Consider the following 16,404-nt stretch of genomic DNA (forward strand, 5'->3'; position numbering starts at 1 on the left):
TCAGGAGCTCGAGACCAGCCTGGCCAATATGGTAAAACCCTGCCTCTACTGAAAATCAAAAAAAATTAGCCAGGCATGGTGGCAGGCACCTGTAATCTGAGATACTCAGGAGGCTGAGGCAGGAGAATTGCTTGAACCCAGGAGGCGGAGGTGGCAGTGAGCTGAGATTGCACCACTCCACTCCAGCCTGGGCAACAGAGTAAGACTCCATCTCATAAAAAACAAGTTTTTCCAACTGTGTTATATTTCTACTTTATGAATTTTCCACAGTGAACTTGTGCCACTTTTATAGTCAAGAAAAAGCTAAGTAAAAAGTTAAAAAGATTTTTAATAGGAATTATTTTAGGTAATATGACTACCAATTCATCATTATAAAAGTTATAAACTTTTATGGGTGTGAACAAGGTACATTCCAGAGTAAAGGCATGCAAGCTCTGCTTAATTGGGCATTAGTGATTCTAGGCATTTTAGTTTTAGCCATTGAATTTTTCTCTTGAGAGTTTCTGTGTTCATGAGATGTTTACAAGTATAACCTTACTAACCTTACCATGTACTATGAGTGCAAACAAAGTGAAACTATTTATGTATATATTGTAAAAAGACCTTGCAAAGATTATGATGAAAGTTAAAGTAGAGAAATAGAAAGTAGTGGGAAAATGACATATTTTATGAGTACCTAAAATGAATCGCTTAACATTTGGAACACAAATTAAATTGTAAATTCACAGCTCTTTTTAATTTACAAATTATCAAGTTCGTATGTTGGATATTGTAGCCAATGAGGAGTTCCTTATGAACATGCATGGACCATTGAGAGAGCTTGTTTAACTGCAGCAGCAGATTTTTGGTGTAGAAGAAGATGTTCAATTGTGGAAAAGATTCTCCTCTCAGCTAGGAGAGGAGAATTCCTAGTTGTAAAGTTTCAAAGGAACAGCTCTGGCTTCTCTTTGGTGGAATCGTATCTGGGGATGATAAGTTTAAACCCTTCTTAGTTGCTTTGGACTTAAACACATGAGATAGGAATGGCTTTTTTTATTTTATTTTATTTTATTTTATTTTATTTTATTTTTTTGAGTCAGAGTCTTGCTCTATTGCCCAGGCTGGAGTGCAGTGCTGTGATCTCGGCTCACTGCAGCCTCTGCCTCCCAGGCTCAAGCTGTTCTCTTGCCTCAGCCTCCCGAGCCGGGACTACAGGCGCTTGCTACCACGGCCAGTTTATTTTGTATTTTTAGTAGAGATGGGGTTTCACCATGTTGTCCAGGCTGGTCTCAAACTCCTGACCTCAAGTGATCTACCCTCCTCAGCCTCCCAAGTGCTGGAATTACAGGTGTAAACCACTGCGCCCAGTTCCAGAAATGGCATTTTAAAAACTGACGTTCTGGCCGAGCGCCATGGCTCCTGCCTGTAATCCCAGCACTTTGGGAGTCCGACGCGGGCAGATCACGAGATCAGGACTTTGAGAGCAGCCTGGCCAACATGGTGAAACCCCATCTCTACTAAAAATATAAAAATTAGCCAGGTGCAGTGGCATGCTCCTTTAGACCCAGCTACTCAGGAGGCTAAGGCAGGAGAATTGCTTGAACCTGGGAGGTAGAGGTTGCTGTGAGCCGAGATCGTGCCACTGCACTCCAGCCTGGGTGACAGAGCAAGACTCTGTCTCAAAACAAAAAACTGGTGTTTATAACTTGGGGGGTTTCGTTCAAACAATTTATAGTGTTAGGAGACTAGGAATGCAAGCTTATAATTTTTAGTTTGTAGCTACTGTAATTTGCTTCTCTTTTACTTGTTGGGTTTATTTATATATTTATTCATGGTTTTATAAAATTTTCCTGATTTCTAGCTCCATAGTGGAAGTAACAGTTTACTAAGTAAGCTCATTCATCAGTCTTATCATGGAACCATGGACACAGTTTCTCTCAGTGGGACTATTCCAGTTCAAATGCTTTTGGAAATTGGTTTGGACAAACTAAAGAAAGATTATATCAGTTTTTTCATAGGTAAGTATCTTTCCTGGCTCAAAAAATTAAAAAACACATAACAGTTATCAGTCACAGATATTCTCGGATTTTCTGTTTCTGCTTGTCCCTCATCGTCTGTAGTCCTTCCTGGCTTTGTACCTGGTTCGCTATGAGATGAGCATTTCCCTTCTCTGGGCCTTAGTTCCCCCCCAGTAAAGATATCAAATGCATTATATCCATAGTTCTTGATAATTTATTTGTTTTTAGTTCAAACATTTGTGGTTCTATGAAGTTAGTATTTTAAATAAAAAAATCCTTTTATGAGATGCTGTTTTAATACCCTAAACTTGGTTGTTTTTAATGAGAGAGAAGCTGTGATCATTTTTAGAATAAATATTAGTATATATTTATGGTATAATATGCCAGGAAACTTGGCCTTTTGTGAGGAACTACTTAGCTTGACAATCTCTTTTATATAGGAACTATAAAAAATTTATATAGATTCCTTAATATGTAATAGAAAATACCTGAAGTGTTTTTGCATGTATGTGTTTTTTCTTAATAGGTCAGGAACTTGCATCTTTGAATCATTTGGTGAGTTTATTTTTTTATTCTAAAATTGGTTTTTCTTTTATTCAGTCATTCTGTGTGCAGTTATTAACTGCCAATAATATGCTAGCCACTGTCTTAGGTCCTGGGAAATGGATAAATAAGACAGGCAGTGCCCGTAGTTATTACTGCCTAGTAAGATAGACAAAAAAGTAGCCCATTCAATGTCATTTCTCACTCTCTATAAATTTGTGATACTTATATATAGTTATATCCTACTGAAGCCAATGTACTATCACACATCTCATCTATCCAGAATGCTTAGGGAATGCCTTTCTTTGATAGGTTCTGTAAAGCAATGTTTGTTTTATTTTCTCTTTATCCATTTATATTACACTTGAAAGTTTATTTTCCAAATAATTTATAATCTTTAATGTATACTTTTGGGTTTCAGGATCATCGTTATGAACCTTGTTGTATTTTCCTAGCCCATTCAGAAACTTCAGAAGGTTGAATAGTGTCTGTACTGATCTTTGACGTTCATTGAAAGATCCTTTTGAAAATGAATTTATAGTATCAATTTGTTTATCATTTCTCTCTTATGAAAATACAAGATAGAAAAACTAACTATATCTGTTGTGCAAAATAGACTCAACTGGATTCTTTTGAGGTTTAATTTTTACTATTCAAATTTTAAACATTTTATTAAGGGCATATATTTTTAGTGGACACATGTTCTAGCAAAAACTACACACACACACGCGCACACACACACACACATGCATACATACACACAGTTGGTCCTCTATGTCTGTGGGTTCTGCATCCATGGATTCAACCAACTGCAGATTGAAAATGTTTAAAAAAAAAAAAAAAGGCTGGGCACAGTGGCTCCCTCCTGTAATCCCAACACTTTGGGAGGATCACTTGAGCCCAGGAGTGTGAGATCAGCCTGGGCAACATAGGGAGACTCCATCTCTACAAAAATAAAAAAATTAGCCAGGCATGGTTGTCTGTGCCTGTGGTCCCAGCTACTTGGGAGGCTGAGGTAGGAAGCTCACTTGAGCCGGGGAAGTTGAAGCTGCAGTGAGCTGTGATCGTGGGCTACTTTTTTGTCTATCTGCACTCCAGCCTTGGTGACAGAGCAAGACCCTGTTTCAAAAAAAAGGGATGATTATGTCTGTACTGAATATGTGTGGATTTCTTCTTGTCATTATTCTCTTTTTTTCTTGTCATTCTCTAAACAGTAAGTGTAAACAACTATTTATGTAGCATTTACATTGTATTAGGCATTACAAGTAATCTAGAGGTGATTTAAAGCATACAGGAGGGTGTGCATAGGTTATACGCAAATACTATACTATTTTATATAAAGGACTTGAGCATCCATGGATTTTGGTATACAAAGGGGATCATGGTACCAATCCTCCATGGATACCAACGGACAACTGTATCTGTATATACAGTCATACTTCACTTAATGATGGGGATACATTCTGAGAAATGTGTCATTTTTAAAAAAATGTGTGATTAGGTGATTTCCTTATTGTTCAAATTTCAGGGAGTGGCGTAAACAAACTTAGATGGTATAACCTACTGCACACCTAGGCTATAAACCTTTACAGTATATTTTTGTACTGAATACTGTAGGTAATTGTAACATAATGGTATTTGTGTATCTAAACATAGAAGGGGTACAGTAAAAATAACGTACAAAAGATAAAAACGTGGATACCTGTACAGGGCACTTACCATGAATGGAGCTTGCAGGACTGGAAGTTGCTCTGGGTGGGTCAGTGAGTGAGTGGTGAGTGAATGTGAAGGTGTAGAACATTACTGTACACTACTGTAGACTATAAACACTGTATACTTAGGCTACACCAAATTTATTTAAAAATTTGTTTCTTCAATAAAAATTTAACCATAACTTACTATAACTTTTTTACATTATAAACTTTTAAATTTTTCTAAACTTTTTGATTTTTTTGTAATAACACTTAAAATACAAACACATTGTACAGCTATACAAAAATATTTTCTCTTTGTATTCTTATTCTATGGGCTTTTTTCTATCTTTAACTTTTTTTTTTGTTTTAAATATGTTTGTTAAAAACTAAGACATAGACACACACATTCGCCTAGGTTGGGATCATCAGTATCACTGTCTTCCGCCTCCACATCTTGTCTCACTGGAAGCTCTCCAGGGGCAAGAACACACATGGAACTGTTATCACCTACGAGATAACATAGGTGCCTTCTGGAATACCTCCTGAAGGACCTGCCTGAGGCTCTTTTTGAGGAATAGTTTTGTTCATACCAATATCACAGCAAACAAGGGAATAATGCATTGCACTACATTACAGCTACAAAGTCACTACTGGCGAGAGGGATTTTTCAGTTCTATTGTGATCTTATAAGACCACTGTAGGCCGGGCGCGGTGGTTTACGCCTGTAATCCCAGCACTTTGGGAGGCTGAGGCAGACAGATCACTTGAGGTCAGGAGTTTGAGACCAGCCTGGCCAACATGATGAATTCCTATCTCTACTAAAAATATGAAAATTAGCTGGGTGTGGTGGTGCATGCCTGTAATCCCAGCTACTCAAGAGGCTAAGGCGGGAGAATCACTTGACTCCGGGAGGTGGAGGTTGCAGTGAGCCAAGATCACGCCACAGCACTCCAGCCTGGGTGGCAGAGTGAGACCCTGTCTCAAAAAAAAAAAAAAAAAAAGACCACTGTAATATGTGTGATCCATTGTTGACTCAAACACTGTTATATGGTGCATGACTATAATTTAGTTTGAATAATAGTATTGAAAGGTGGGAAATTCTATCTAGCTGCTTCTGGTCTTTTTTTTTTTTAAATGCCTGTTATCAAGCATCCAAATGTAGGTGTAGAAGGCATACCTATATTCTTTACAAAGGTTACACAAGTGCTTTAAATCTCTATTTTGCTTATATTTTTTCATTCCAGGAATACTTCATTGCTCCATCAGTAGATATACAAGAACAGGTTTATCGTGTCCAAAAACTCCACCATATTCTAGAAATATTGGTCAGTTGCATGCCTTTCATTAAATCTCAACATGAACTCCTCTTTTCTTTAACACAGTAAGTACATCTGTATTCTTCACTTATATAGAAATGTATTTCTTTTGAAATAGTTACAGCCTAAATATGTACAGTTTTTATTACCAGTTAGGATAGAACCTCTTCATCCTGTCTTTACAGTAGCATGCATGAGTCTAAGTCAGTGCCATAGGCAGGAAAGGCTTTGGATTCAAAAGGAATCAGATTTGACATTGGCTGCATCACTTCCTAACTTCCTTAGGAAGTTTCCATCACTGAATCCTGTTTCCTCATCTGTAAAAAGGATCTAATAACCTCATGTATTCATAAATACTAGTTCCTTCTCTTCTTTATATCCCTGTCAATTTGGGTCAAAATAGCCTTGCCAGCCATCTAAATGATAACAATGGAATCAAATAGTATTACTAGACCTCTGTCAGTAGCATTGCTGTAATTGTAGAGACTGCTGTAATTTGAGATTCCAATTAGTTTGACTAGAGGTTATTTGGAAAAATTCTCAGACACGGACTGCTGGTATCTTATGTGTATTTGAGGCCTCAAACTAGGAAGTGAACTGTCCAGTGGAAGGACTGGGTTTCTTTTCCCTCTGGAAGGAAATGTACCATTACATTTTCCAAAATTAGAATTTGCCTCAGTTGTAGAGGGGAAAGTTTGAAATTGTTATTGTTTATAGAATCTCCAAGTTTTATTTTTTTTTCCCCCATTATAGATCAGTGGAATGAATGAGTTAACTGTAATTCCTTGGACTCTGAAAACCATGGAAGCTGTACTTTTGTTTCTCTTCTGCCTCTTTTTTTTGTATTGTTTTTCTCTTTCTGTAACCTCTTTCTCCCCACGAAGCCTTTCTTTGGCCTCAAATTTATTTTATATTTATGAGAAATATGTCTATTAATTTTTAAAAAGTGAATGAGATTTGTTTTCAAAGAAAAAAACATAACCTAAGTTTTGTTTGTAGGGTTGTTTTATTTGTTTGTTTACTTTTGTGGCTCTAAAAGTGTTCGCTGATGTTTTAGTTAGTAGTACTCAATAAAATGTTTCCCTTACGAGCTTTAGACTACCAGAAAAACGTTATGTCAAATGGCTCTTTTTTTCAAAAGAGGTTCCATTTTGTTTTTTCAGGATCTGCATAAAATATTACAAACAAAATCCTCTTGATGAGCAACACATTTTTCAGCTGCCAGTCAGACCAACTGCCGTAAAGAACTTATATCAAAGGTAAGCAATTTTTGCTAGGCATGGTGGCTCATGCCTGTAATCCTAGCACTATGGGAGGCTGAGGTGGGAGGATAACTTGAGCTCAGGAGTTCGAGACCAGCCTGGGCAACATAATGAGACCCTGTCTCTATTAAAAAATAATAATAGCTGGGCGTGGTGGCTCACACCTGTAATCCTAGCACTTTGGGAGGCCGAGGCGGGTGGATCCCCTGAGGTCAGGAGTTCGAGACCAGCCTGGCCAAAATGGTGAAACCCCATCTCTACTAAAAATACAAAAATTAGCTGGGCGTGGTGGCGTGCACCTATAATCCCAGCTACTCGGGAGGCTGAGGCAGGAGAATCGCTTAAACCTGGGAGGCGGAGGTTGCAGTGAGCCGAGATCATGCCATTGCACTCCAGCCTGGGCAACAAGAGTGAAACTCCGTCTCAAAAAATAATAATAATAATGATAATAAATAAGCATTTTAATTTATTATCTTAAGTCCACCCATGATCCTAGGCAATTTCAGTGTTCATATTCAGTAGGGACCTCATGACCCAGAGCTTCGTCACCTCTGAAACCTTAATCATCTGTGTCCATAGTCTGAGAGAGTTCTCCCTCTTCCTTCTCTCAGACCTCTCTCTAGACTGTTGGGCCTCTAGTCTTTCATTTTTCTCTGTATTTGTTATTCCTTCAGAGAAGAGTGGAAAGTATAGCCAGAAAGGAAATGATGGATTAGGAGAAAAATGACCAGGATAGTGATAACAGGGTCTAGGGTATGACTGTGGGAGTGAGAGAAGGGTTTGGGATTAGAGGAAGTAGGGAACTGTGAGGCTGAGATGATAGATCGTTCATCCACATGGACACTGAGGTTGCCTCCAATGAGGGTCTCCCTGACTCTTCTCTCAGCATATGATATACTTGAAATTTCTCTCATACTATAGCCACTCTATTTATGTCCTCCCTGTATTTAGTTCTTTCTTAGCCAAACTCCCATCACTCCCCCTGAAATTGCTCTGGCAAAGGTCACCAATGACCTTCTAATTGTCAAATCCAATGGATGCTTTTCAGTAAAAGATTGTTTTCTATCTAGCTCATTGTGTAATTGGTTGGCCCACCCAGTCTTCCTACTTCAATAAGCACTTTTTTTTTTTTTTTAGACAGAGTTTCGCTCTTATTTCCCAGGCTGGAGTGCAGTGGCGCAATCTCAGCTCACTGCAACCACGGCCTTCTGGTTTCAAGCAATTCTCCTGCCTCAGCCTCCGGAGTAGCTGGGATTACAGGCGCCCGCCACCACACCCGGCTAATTTTTGTATTTTTAGTAGAGACAGTGTTTCACCATGTTGGCCAGGCTGGTCTCAAACTTCTGACCTTGTGATCCGACCACCTGAGCCTCCCAAAGTACTGGGATTACAGGCGTGAGCCACCATGCTCGGTCTACTTCAGTAAGCACGTATAAGGCTGTTTGGCATTTAGCACTATTGCTGTCTTGAACCTATCTCCTTATTTTCTGTGACGTAGCATCTGTCTTATTTTGAATTCTACCTTTCTGGCCCATCTGAAAGGCTGAGAACAGTTCTCTTTTCAAGTACTTCTTCTTCTGCCACTTTTCACCAGAACTCTACCCTCTGCCTTCTTTTCTTCTTACTTCCTATCTTCCCTTGGTGATTGCATTTATTCTCAAGGCTTCAACTTGTCTAGGCTAACGATAATTCATAACTCACATCTCCAGCTTCTCTGAGCTTCAGACCCATCTTTCTAAATGCCTATTAGCTGTGAATCCCCAGCTTATTGAAGTAGCAGTTCAGACTCTAAAGCCTAACACCTCATCCCCTTCTCAATGCTTTTTCCTCCTCCCATACTTCGTCTCTCAAATCACCATCATTAATCTCTATCTAATGGCCAAAACAAAAACCTAGTGCTTATCCTCCGCTCATCCCTCACTCCTTTAAATGGTTACCGACAGCCTGGGCAACACAGTGAAACCCTGTCTCTACAAAAAATATAAAAATTAGCCAGGCATGGTGGCATGCACCTGTAGTCCCAGCTACTAGGGAGGCTGAGGTAGGAGGAATTTCCTAAGGCCTGGAGGTCGAAGCTGTAGTGAACTGTGATCAAGCCACTGCACTCCAGCCTGGGTGACAGAGCAAGACCCTGTCAAAAAAAAAAAAAAAGATTACTGAGTAGACTAGACCTTGGTAACTCTAGAATTTGTCCCCTTCTCTACATCTTCACATCGTCATTACTTTGTTTCACATCTGCATCATTTCATACCTGGACTGTGGTAAAATCCTTTTTCCTAACTGCGCTCTGCCTCTGTTATCTTTCTTTTCTAAGTCATTGCCAAAATGATCTTCCTAAAAATTCACATCCCACCAGGACTTCCTCCTGTTTAAATGTCTCCTATCACAGGGATGCTGTGTTACTGCATTTCTTCAGACATTCCACACTCTTAACCCTCGGTGCATACTCAACACTTCATTCCTTCATCCTGGACTTTATCTGCCTAACTAACTCCTGGTTATTTCATACTCAGCTCACACATCACAGCCTCTGAGGATTCTTTCCAACTCTGCTATCCCCAATCCGAGTTACATTCCTGTCTTCAGTTTTCCCCTAACACACCTAGTATTTATCTGTTGTAGCATTTTTTTTTCCAAATTGTTATTTTTATTCTTATTTTTCTCGCTCTCTTGACTATACACCTCAAGGGCGGGAATTGTGACCCGTTTACCTCTTTGTCCTCAGTGCTTATCACATGAAGACTTCACTAAATGGCTGTAGAGGGAAGGAAGTAAATGGCTGTTTTTGAAAATTTTTCTTTTGTCGTTTTATTCTTTCCTTAGTGAGAAGCCACAGAAATGGAGAGTGGAAATATATAGTGGTCAAAAGAAGATTAAGACAGTTTGGCAACTGAGTGACAGCTCACCCATAGACCATCTGAATTTTCACAAACCTGGTAAAGATGGTTTATAATCTGTTCAGATAAATAATTCCAACAGAAAATAAACTAAGTCTGGCTGGGCACAGCGGCTCACGCCTGTAATCCCAGCACTTTGGGAGGCCGGGGTGGGCAGATTGTGTGAGCTCAGGAGTTTGAGACCAGCCTGGCCAACATGGTGAAACCCCATCTCTACTAAAAATACAAAAAATTAGCCGGGCATGGTTGCATGTGCCTGTAGTCCCAACTACTCACGTGGCTAAGGCACAAGAATTGCTTGAACCCTTGAGGTGGAGGTTGCAGTGAGCTGAGATCGTGCCACTGCACTCCAGCCTGGGCAACAGAGTGAGACTCCGCCTCCAAAAAAAGAAAAAAGAAAATAAACTGAATCTTACTGGAATGGATTGTTATTATAGCTCTTGTGTGCCCAGTATTTTCTTTCTTTCTTTCTTTTTTTTTTTTTGAGATGGAGTCTCGCCCTGTCGCCCAGGCTGGAGTGCAATGGCACCATCTCAGCTCACTGCAGCCTCCGCCTCCTGGGTTCGAGTGATTCTCCTGCCTCAGCCTCCTGAGTAGCTGGGATTACAGGTACGCGCTACCACACCCAGCTAATTTTTTTATCTTTAGTAAAGATGGGTTTTACCATGTTGGCCAGGCTGGTCTCAAACTCCTGACCTCATGATCCACCTGCCTCAGCCTCCCAAAGTGCTGGGATTACAGGTGTGAGCCACCACTCCTGGCCTGTGCCCAGTTTTAAGTAATTTTCCCGAACTCTAAGTGTAAAACATATTTATTCTTTAAAAAAGAAAACTGCTGGGCCCGGTGGTTCGAGCCTGTAATCCCAGCACTTTGGGAGGCTGAGGCGGGTGGATCACTTTGAACTCAGGAGTTAGAGACCAGCCTGGGCAACATGGAGAAACCCCATCTCTACAAAAAAAAAAAAAAAAATACAAAAATTAGCCGGGTGTTGGTGGCTTGTTCCTGTAGTTCCAGCTACAGGGAGGCTGAGGCTGGAGAATCACTTAACCCAGGAAGTGGAGGTTACAGTGAGCTGGTCGTACCACTGCAGTCTAGCCTGGGCAACAGAGTGTAACCCTGTCTCAGAAACACACCACACACACACACGCACACGCACACACAAAACTATCATGATTTTTATGCAACTGTAATACCCAGAAAAATTTAATGTATAATAATCAGAAAAGAATGCTTTTTCTCCTTATCTTGTATAGAGGAACTTTTACTAAAAGAGATCAAGCAATAGGGACATAGGAGTAAAAATAGGTTGTAAGATGGAAATGCTGATTCATACTTGACACTTTTGGGCACTGGTTAAAACGATGGTGATATTTCTGTCATAGTGTCTTCTCCATGGTTGAAATAAGGGTTGAGATTGCTAGTATTCTATCACAGATGGTCCATATTAGGCAAAGAATGTCTTTTAGCCCTTTGTGTAGTTAGCTAGCCTACCAAGTCTTCCTCCTTCAGGAAGTACCCTCAAACTCATATCTTCATGCACGTGGGTTGTACGGTGCTGTTGTCTCTTATTCATATGGGTCTTAAATGCCTTCATTTAAATATGTAAAGATTATTTGAAAACAGATCTGATAGTTTTCAGACAGAATCTATTAATTAGATTTCAAAGGCCTATACTGCTGGGAATACAAATAGTTTTATTTTACTGATTAATAACTTGCAAAAAATTTTTCCAGAAAATGTTTGTGCTTCTGCCCTCCCAAGTATATTCTGATTTAGGTATAATGGAAATTTCTGTCAGTTAGAGGCTCTGTTCATATAGTTGAACTATAAAAGTCATAACCAAACTGAATTTTTCTGAGAGCCATCAGTTAAAATTGTGCTGTTTTTTTCTAAGTGTGATATAAAACCTGGAAGTGATAAAAGACTGAGAATCAGCTGTAAAAGTAGAACAATTTCTGCATGGCAAAACAGACAAATTATAAACTAGGAAAAGAAATTTGTAGCCCAGGCCGGGCACGGTGGCTCACACCTGTAATCCCAGCACTTTGGGAGGCCGAGGTGGGCGGATCACAAGGTCAGGAATTTGAGACTAGCCTGGCCAGCACCGTGAAACACCATCTCTACTAAAAAAATACAAAAAAAGGCCGGGCGCGGGGGCTCACACCTGTAATCCCAGCACTTTGGGAGGTCCAGGCAAGTGGATCACGAGGTCAGGAGATCATGACCATCCTGGCTAACACAGTGAAACTCCATCTCTACTGAAAATACAAAAACTTAGCCAGGTGTGGTGGCATGTGCCTGTAGTCCCAGCTCTTCGGGAGGCGGAGGCAGGAGAATCACTTGAACCTGGGAGGCGGAGGTTGCTGTGAGCCGAGATCGCGCCACTGCATTCCAGCCTGGGTGACAGAGCAAGATTTCGTCTCAAAAAAAGAAATTCGCAACCCATGTTCAGAAAAGGGGATATATTTCAGTAAGAAAAATATTAATAACTCAATAGAAAAATTGATAAGTAAGGTAAACAGTGTACCAAAAGGAAATTCAAATGTGGTTTTAAAAATAAGATATGCTTGCTTGTACTCCCAGCTACTTGGGAGGCTGAGGTGGGAAAGATTGCTTGAGCTCAAGAGTTCAAGGCTAGCCTGGGCAACATAGCGAGATTCCATCTCTAAAAAATGTAAAAGAATAAACCATGCTCAACCTCACCTATAATAAGAGAAATGCAAATTTATATTATATAGATACCTTTTCCATAGTAGCAAAGATCAAAAAGTTTGGTGTCTGTGCTGGCGTGGGTATGGGAGAACGGGCAATCATTCTCACACATTTCTGGTTGGAATGTAAAGTTGTACAGCTTCTGTGGGAGGTAGTACCCATCAAAATTGTAAAAGAATAGCTGGGCATGGTGACATGTGCCTATAATCCCAGCTACTTGGGATGCTGAGGCAGGAGAATTGCTAGACTTTGGGAGTGGGGGGCTGCAATGAGCCAAGATCGTGCCCTTGCACTTCAGCCTGGGTGGCGGAGCAAGACTCCATCTCAAAAAATAAATAAATAAATAAATACATTCTTTGGCCTAGCAGTTTCATAAGTAGGAATTTATTACACACATAAAATCAGACCTATGAACAAGATTATTAGTTGTGGTATTGCTTATGGTAGCAAAAACATGGAGACGGGGACTTAGATAAAGACCTAGAAGGATACAATCCAACTTTAGCCATGAGATATGGAATGGTGATTGCAGAGATGATTACCAGTTTGGGCTGAACATTAGAATCATCTGCAAAGCTTTTAAGGTTCTATTGCCTAAGCTAGGTGCATTGGCTCACGATTTTGTAATCCTAGCACTTCGGGAGGCTAAGGCCTGGGAGGATCACTTTGAGCCTAAGAGTTCAAGACCAGCCTGGGTAACACAGTGGGACCCGATCTGTACAAAAAATACAAAAATTAGCTGCGTGTGGTGGCATATGCCTGTAGTTCTAGCTACTTGGGAGGCTGAGGTGGTAGGATTAGTTGAGCCCAGGAGATTGAGGCTGCAGTGAGCTGAGGTTGTGCCACTGCACTCCAGCCTGGGTAGCAGAGCAAGACCCTGTCTCAAAAAAAAAAAAAAAAAAAAGTTCTGTTGCTCATGCCAAGTAAATCAGAATCTCTGGGAGTACAGCTGGGACATCAGTAATTTGTAGAGTTCTTCAGGTGATTCCACTGTGCAACTGTGGCTGAGAATCACCAACCTAAAGTAAACATTCTATCTACATCTATTGTTTTTTAAAGAAGAAACATGTATTCTTTAAAGATTTTAAAGAAGAAACATGTCTTTTAAAGAAGAAAACATATGGCTCACGCCTGTAATCCCAGCACTTTGGGAGGCCAAGGCGGGTGGATCACCTGAGGTCAGGAGTTCCAGACCCGGCCAACATGGTGAAACCCCGCCTGTACTAAAAATATAAAAAATTAGCCGGGCATGGTGGCGCATGCCTGTAATCCCAGCTACTCAGGAGGCTGAGGCAGGAGAATTGCTTGAACCTGGGAAGCAGAGGTTGCAGTGAGCCGATATCACGCCATTGCACTCCAGCCTGGGCAACAAGAGTGAAACTCCATCTCAAAAAGAAAAAAGAAAACATATATTTTGTTTTTTAAAGAAGAAACGTATTTTATGGTTAAAAAGAAAATGTTTTTTATTTATTTTTGAGACAGGGTCTTGCTCTGTCACCCCGGCTGGAGTGCAGTGGCATGATCTTGGCTCACTGCAGACTCAATCTTCCAGGCTCAAGCAATCCTCCTACTTCAGCGTCCCAAGTAGCTTGGGACTATGGGTGGGCGCCATCATGCCTGCCTAATTTTTTCCTTTTTAAATTTTTCATAGAGGCGAGGTCTTGTTATGTTGGCCAGGAGTTCTCAAACTCCTGAGCTGAAATATTCCCCCTGGCTCAGCCTCCCAAAGCCCTAGGATTACAGGTGTGAACTACTACTGCCCCCGGCCAAAAGGACAATTTTAAAGACATAAATATATGTGAAACATTTGTGAAAAAAATGCCTTGTTTTTTTGTTTTGTGTGTGTGTGTGTGTGTGTGTGTGTGTGTGTGTGTGTGTTTGAGATGGAGCCTTGCTCTGTCACCCAGGCTAGAGTGCAGTGGCGCGATCTCGGCTCACTGCAACCTCCGCCTCCCGGGTTCAAGCTATTCTCCTGCCTCAGCCTCCCAACTAGCTGGGATTACAGGCGCGTGCCACCACGCCTGGCTAATTTTTGTATTTTTAGTAGAGATGGGGTTTCACCATGTTGGTCAGGCTGGTCTCAAACTCCTGACCTCATGATCCGCCTGCCTTGGCCTCCCAAAGTGCTGGGATTACAGGCGTGAGCCACTGTGCCCAGCTGAAAAAAATGCCATTTTAAAGTAAATTTTGGCCAGGCGTGGTGGCTCACACCTGTAATCCCAGCACTTTGGAAGGCTGAGGTGGGTGGATCACCTGAGGTCAGGAGTTCGTGACCAGCCTGGCCAACATGTTGAAACCCTGTCTCTACTAAAAATACAAAAAATTAGCCAAGCATGGTGGCGGGTGCCTGTAATCCCAGCTACTCAGGAGTCTGAGACAGGAGAATTGCTTGAACCCTGGAGGCAGAGGTTGCAGTGAGACAAGATCACGCCATTGCACTCCAGCCTGGGCAGCAATAGCAAAATTCTGTCTCCAAAAAAAATAAAGTAAATTTTATTTTGTAGAGATTAGAGTTCTGTTTTGAGGAAATTCATACAAGATGAAACATCTTTTCCTAATAATGCTGAATAAGCAAGTATACTGAACACATCATTTAAAGTCTTTTTGACATGGATTGCAACAAAAAAGAGTGAAAGTTATTTTGAATGTTGGAGTTAAAGCAATTTTCTAGTGCATTGGTCCAGTGACTCCTTTTATGAAAATAAGGAATTCTTATAAAATCATATATTTGTGTGCTTAGGAACACACTCAAACTCCATTTTGACTTGAACTTTATAACCTCTTGTACCCATCATATATTCTTGATATGTTTGTCTAGAAATTATTCAGTGTCTTTTATCCCCAAAGCAAGACCCATTTTCGAAGGGGGAATCTCATTTGTAAAAGTCATGGGCCATTCAAACAAAGTCTTAATTGTAAATATGGCCTAAAATGTTTAATTTTCTTTCGAAGATCGTATGCTTTTAAGGAGTTAGACTTCTTATTTCTTTGGACTGAGCACTTAAGTCCAATACTAGCTTTTCAAGAAATTTAATGGTATGATGCTTTTGAGTAAAATAGTTGACATCAAAGGCAGGGAGACTTAAGAGAGAAATGTGTACTTTTAGCCACCATGGAAAGAGAGAGGGTAATGATTTGGAGTTAATGGAGGAGAAAACGTGTCCAGTGGAGTGCTGCTCACCCAGTGGGTGCTCAGTAAATGATTGTTGATAATGATGAAAATATGGAAACCAAAATGTTGACCCACAAGAAAGTGGACATTATCCCATCAAAATGTTGATTGGACCATTTATTTTTGAAATAAAATAGTCTTTGGGAGAAAAATGGATATGTGTCTAGCCCTAAGACTACAAATCTTAAATAGAAATTCTTTTCTGAAATTTATGTTAGGATTGGAGAAAAGACAGTTGTGTAACCCTAGTTAATATGGCACAAAAAGTAAAGCAGTAAGTTTCCAAATTAAAAAGATATAATTAAAAAATAACCTGCTTCATTTTTAGTTTATTTAATCATGTCTTAAATGCATCAAGAGTTTCATATTTAAAGCAAGTGTCCTTACTGAATTTTTCCCAATGAATTCTCTTAAAGTAGAAGACACATTGCCATTTAGACCACCTCTTAGTTATTGTATTGGTGTAAAATTCAGCATTATACATGGTAGAAAAGCAGGGTGTTAAGCAATTCTGATCTCACTCTCTTTTTGATTACAGATTTTTCGGAATTAACACTAAACGGTAGCCTGGAAGAAAGGGTATTCTTTACTAACATGGTTACCTGCAGCCAGGTGCATTTCAAGTGAAGTGTGCTGATGAAGTCCTCTCTAAGGTATTTATGTTCACATTTTAGTCTCTTTGTCAAATACTTTGTAATAAGTACCTTACGTTTAGTTCTTTCTACATTATCAATGTCGATTTGCTACATTAGGAATAGGGATTATTAGTAATCACATAAAAGGCTTACCAGTTGTTATTGAGCAGTGCAAC

At 40.1% G+C, this 16,404-nt stretch overlaps 1 protein-coding gene across 2 annotated transcripts in view; it reads left to right on the forward strand.

The window, feature by feature from the left end:
- ZWILCH (zwilch kinetochore protein) overlaps positions 1 to 16,404 on the forward strand; it is a 45,088-nt gene that overhangs the window by 25,409 nt on the left and 3,275 nt on the right. For both annotated transcript variants that reach the window (XM_055098207.1, XM_003827996.4), the window contains exons 13-18: positions 1,841 to 1,997; positions 2,524 to 2,552; positions 5,479 to 5,615; positions 6,714 to 6,809; positions 9,636 to 9,748; positions 16,132 to 16,246. In XM_055098207.1, coding sequence (XP_054954182.1) covers positions 1,841 to 1,997; positions 2,524 to 2,552; positions 5,479 to 5,615; positions 6,714 to 6,809; positions 9,636 to 9,748; positions 16,132 to 16,220 — 621 coding nt within the window. In that variant the 3' untranslated portion in view covers positions 16,221 to 16,246. The remainder of the gene's footprint in view (positions 1 to 1,840; positions 1,998 to 2,523; positions 2,553 to 5,478; positions 5,616 to 6,713; positions 6,810 to 9,635; positions 9,749 to 16,131; positions 16,247 to 16,404) is intronic.

Source organism: Pan paniscus, chromosome 16 (genome assembly GCF_029289425.2).
Source record: "Pan paniscus chromosome 16, NHGRI_mPanPan1-v2.0_pri, whole genome shotgun sequence".
NCBI classification, from domain to species: Eukaryota; Metazoa; Chordata; class Mammalia; order Primates; family Hominidae; genus Pan; species Pan paniscus.